Here is a 4851-nt window from a genome sequence, read left to right as displayed (position 1 = left end):
ATATGCATGTAATACGTAATTTTCATTTCACGTCAATTTCAAAAATATCATTAAATTAAACCGCATCTTAAAAAACTAAACCATATCGAATAACTTTTTCATCGCTTTACGCAAACTAAAAGACCACAACCCTTGATTTGCACCAGGAGAATGGGTCACAAGATTCAAATCAAATAGTTTTTTTTTTTTTTCATTTTTAATTATGTTCATCAAGTTCTCAATTTCTTTTTCCATGCATTATTTTGTTGTTTCACTCGAAATTTATAAGTGATTCTTTGAATTTCAACTTAAAATATTAGTGAGCAAGTACGATATAGAGTGGATTGAGAATTCTAACATAAATTTAAATTTTACATCGAGTAAAAATAAAAATATTAAATATCATATAATAATGAAAAGACCAATAATTTACCGAAGATTCAAATATAAATTTTTTACATTCATTATTTTAATATATTATCTAACGTCCAAGTCTTTTAATAACATTTATTGTTATTAATGATTGAATTTAGGAAAATTCATAAACTTTGTAAGATTATTCTACTTCTTTTATAAGTTTATACTTTTTAATATGTTTTAATGAAACATAAAACATGCATTAAAGATTTTACAAGTTGGTAACCTAATTACTGCGCTGAAAATGTTGAAAAAATGAGTCAACTTGAAAGATCCCATTAAACCTAAAGATGAAACTTTTGAACTAAAAATCAAAATAAGGCAAAGAGGTTTGAGAGGGTGAGATTAGAAGGGAGTGTGGATAAAACGTGTGTTGTATGAGCCAATCAGAACTCAGAGAAATCACTCCTTCAAATCCTTCCAAATCCTTTTCCTTCTTCCACATCTCTTGCATCATTTCCACATAGGCCAAACCCAAAACCATAATACACACAAAAAAGGAGAGGTTTTTCTTTCACCAACAACTAACTCCACCTAACTTCTCTCTTGGAACTTCATTTTCTACTCACAGTTTCAATGGCTGTTTCAACCAGTTTCTCCGGTGCAAAGTTGGAAACTTTGCTGCTAAAATGCACTTCCTCCAATGCCACCACCACCATCTCCACCACCCATTTCTCACTTGCCAAAAACAGAAAGACTCTTGTTCAGACTCACAGAGGGGCCATTCGGTGTGAGGTTTCTGCTTCTGATGTTTCTGTTGATCCCACTAGCAAACCTTCCACTCTCTCTGCTCTTGAGCAACTTAAAACCTCTGCAGCTGATAGTGAGTTACTTAAAACCTCTGCATATATTCATTCTCGAAATCATGGTCATATGTTTTCTTAAGAATGCTGTTATAGAAATAAACAAATGTGTTATACTCTGATTGTTCCGTTGCATAGTCTTTCTTTTCTTAATTAAACCATGTTTCTGTTATGTGGTTAAACGGTAAGGGTGCTATGTTTTTCCCTTATCCAACATTCTTATTCTAAACTACAATTTGTTCCTTTTTCTGTTAATTTATTATTGGTTTGTCTTCCTACCTTGATATGATGAGTTCAATACGATGATGGGAATAACCAAAGTAATGAATTTTGTTTTCAACAGTAATATGTAGTATTTGAATGATATAAGCAACATATCTTTTACCTATAAAGTGTGAGAAAAGTCTAATGAAATGAGTCAGAATATGACAGGTTCAATTTCTGACTAGTCGAATTAAGAAACTCATAGGAAAATGAAATTGTCCCTTAATTATTACTATACTTCTTCGAAGAATCAATTTCTCAACTTTTGGTTCGGTAAATCAATCATTTGATATATGAATTATGAACTCCGGATTATTCCAATCCCAAGTAAATAAAGAAAGAAGATTGGTTTGTTTTAGGAAAAATGAGGAATGGCTCATTGGTCTTTCGTGGCTATGATCATGTGAAACTAGCAACTTTAGAACAGTTTATGTGATTAATTGAAGTGATTTATGCAAATAATTTGAACAGGGTATACAAAGGAAAAGAGCAGCATCATGGTCATTGGACTGAGTGTGCATACTACACCAGTGGAAATGCGCGAAAAGCTTGCCATACCAGAAGCAGAATGGCCTAGAGCCATAGCAGAACTTTGCAGTCTGAATCATATTGAAGAAGCAGCTGTTCTGAGCACCTGCAACAGAATGGAGATATATGTTGTTGCTCTGTCCAAGCACCGTGGAGTCAAAGAAGTCACCGAATGGATGTCCAAAGTAGGTCTTCTCTCAACTTTTATTCCATTTGTAAAACATTTTACTTCTCAATCTAAACTTCACTTTAGTCCTTCAATATGGAAAATGTCATTTATGTTTGTTCTTCTCTTCACTTCCTTTTCCACTATCATTAAGATACATGAATGTTCTTTTAATGTCAGTTATTAAGATCATGATTGGATGAATTTTGTGTCCTTTTGCAGACAAGTGGGATCCCAGTTGCAGATCTTAGCCAGCATCAGTTTCTGCTTTACAACAAAGATGCCACACAGCACATTTTCGAAGTATCTGCAGGTCTTGATTCGCTTGTGTTGGGAGAAGGTCAAATTCTTGCTCAGGTGAAGCAAGTTGTGAAGGTTGGACAAGGAGTGAATGGCTTTGGGAGGAACATCAGTGGGCTATTCAAGCATGCAATCACTGTAGGAAAGAGGGTTAGAACTGAGACAAACATTGCTGCTGGTGCAGTTTCTGTGAGCTCAGCAGCTGTTGAACTGGCCCTGATGAAGCTACCAGAAGCCTCTCATGCAAATGCAAGGATGTTGATCATTGGAGCAGGGAAAATGGGAAAGCTAGTGATCAAGCATTTGGTGGCAAAAGGGTGCACAAAGATGGTAGTTGTGAATAGAAGTGAGGAGAGAGTTGCGGCAATCCGAGAAGAACTGAAGGATATTGAGATAATCTATAAACCACTCTCAGAAATGATGGCATGTATTGGTGAGGCAGATGTAGCTTTCACCAGCACAGCATCAGAGACTCCATTGTTCTTGAAGGATGATGTTAAGGATCTTCCTCCTGCCACTGATGAAGTTGGAGGCCGTAGATTTTTCATTGATATCTCAGTTCCTAGGAATGTTGGGTCATGTGTCTCAGACCTTGAGTTTGTGAGAGTGTTCAATGTTGATGACCTTAAGGAGGTTGTGGCGGCTAATAAAGAAGACAGGCTAAGAAAAGCCATGGAAGCTCAAGCAATCATCAGTGAAGAATCTAAGCAATTTGAGGCTTGGAGGGACTCATTGGAAACTGTTCCTACCATTAAAAAGTTGAGGGCATATGCTGAGAGAATAAGAATGGCTGAGCTTGAAAAGTGCCTTGGTAAGATGGGTGATGATATCCCCAAGAAGACACAAAGAGCAGTGGATGATCTTAGCAGAGGCATAGTGAATAAGATGCTTCATGGACCAATGCAACATTTGAGGTGTGATGGTAGTGATAGCAGAACTCTAAATGAGACCCTTGAGAACATGCATGCTTTGAATAGAATGTTCAACCTTGAGACTGAAGTATCAGTTTTGGAGCAGAAGATTCGAGCCAAGGTGGAGCAAAAGCCATAGATATAGTGTGCGAGATCTTGTACCTATTTTTCATTCACAACACTCATTTATTTACCATATTTAGGATTAAGAATCGTGCAATCTACGTTGCATGATGTTGAAAAGCAAAAAAGTCTTGTGTCTCAGTGTCCGTGTCTACTTGACCCAACTCCTGTTTCAACGTTGAGGTCGGTGTTTACAAGGTTTTCTTCATAGTTCTTTGCCTCTGTGCCTAAAATCTGTTCATTACACATAATAGAGGGATTGTGTACTATATTATTATGTTGAGCTTTGTATCTATCACGAATAATTTAAGACTAAAATTTGTCTTCTGTTATTATTCTTCTGTCTTTACATAACGCAAGATTGATTTTTGCTGTTCTTTATGCTAGTTTTTTTTCTGAACTCTGCTTGGTCTAATTCGTGTGTTTTCTAGATCAAGATTGGATAAAAATGTTTATCTCTACTGTATTAACGAGTCTAAATTGTTTGGAACGTATAATATATGTCACAAATTTCTTAAATTCTTATAAGGAAGATAATTTAACTTTTCTCAGTTTTCTTTACTAGTGTTTATGATCAATTTCCTCCTCACAACCCTAAATGTATAATATTATAGTAGATTGAGTATTTTTACGAAATCAGAAGCTCATAGACCTCTTGGGCCTGTCAATATTAGAGGTATTTTTCTTCTGCACCCGTCTTATTACTAAATGCACCCCTATATTAACTGAAAAAGACTAAAATATCCTCTCTCACTTCATTACACTATCGCTGTCACTGTCGTCATCACCAATGCACCATTTTGCAAAAGATCAAGTTGAGAGGGAGAATTACAAAAAAAAATAAGAAGGAGAGGAAGAACACGTTGGTGAAAAATCGTTTTGAAAAACTTGTTTGAGAAAGCTCTCTCTGAAAAACTTGTTCTAAAAGGTATTACATTCATTCTAGAAAGCTTGTTTCCGGACATGCCATTTTGAAAATTCCATTCTAAAAGTCATCTAAAATTTAAAAAAAAAAATTATTCTGAAAAATTTACAAAATAGAGAATCACTTTTACAAAAAGTAAAATGATATTTTGAATAGGGTTAAATATGTTTTTCTCCTTTAACTTTAAGTGAATTTTTGAATTAGTTCATTTTGAAACTTTGGACCGATTTAGTTTTTTATTTTTCGAAATACGTGAATTTAGTCATTTTAATTAAATTTTAACATTTCAAGCACGTTTCATATAGTATTTGAGTTAATATCAAAGCAAAAATGTGTCAAACAGTACAAACAACTCAAATACAATCATAAAATGTGTACAAAACATCAAATAAACCTACCAAAATTTGATTAAAAGGACTAAATCCACGTATTTCA

At 34.6% G+C, this 4851-nt stretch overlaps 1 protein-coding gene across 1 annotated transcript; it reads left to right on the top strand.

Moving 5' to 3' along the window:
* Positions 1-826: 826 nt before the first annotated feature.
* LOC114193186 (glutamyl-tRNA reductase 1, chloroplastic-like) lies at positions 827-3823 on the top strand. Its single transcript, XM_028082901.1, has 3 exons — positions 827-1219; positions 1935-2176; positions 2380-3823. The coding sequence occupies exons 1-3, from the start codon at positions 973-975 to the stop codon at positions 3505-3507; spliced, it is 1617 nt and encodes a 538-aa protein (XP_027938702.1). The 5' UTR covers positions 827-972; the 3' UTR covers positions 3508-3823.
* The last annotated feature ends 1028 nt before the right edge of the window (positions 3824-4851 follow it).

The sequence above is a fragment of the Vigna unguiculata genome, chromosome 8 (genome assembly GCF_004118075.2).
Source record: "Vigna unguiculata cultivar IT97K-499-35 chromosome 8, ASM411807v1, whole genome shotgun sequence".
Lineage (NCBI taxonomy): Eukaryota > Viridiplantae > Streptophyta > Magnoliopsida > Fabales > Fabaceae > Vigna > Vigna unguiculata.
This window is presented reverse-complemented; position numbering and strand designations above follow the sequence as displayed.

Coding starts and splice junctions, on each gene's coding strand:
- LOC114193186 (XM_028082901.1), top strand. CDS start 973: ATGGCTGTTTCAACCAGTTTCTCCGGTGCAAAGTTGGAAACTTTGCTG. Junction 1,220..1,934: donor TAAAACCTCTGCAGCTGATA/GTGAGTTACTTA, acceptor TAATTTGAACAG/GGTATACAAAGGAAAAGAGC. Junction 2,177..2,379: donor TCACCGAATGGATGTCCAAA/GTAGGTCTTCTC, acceptor GTCCTTTTGCAG/ACAAGTGGGATCCCAGTTGC.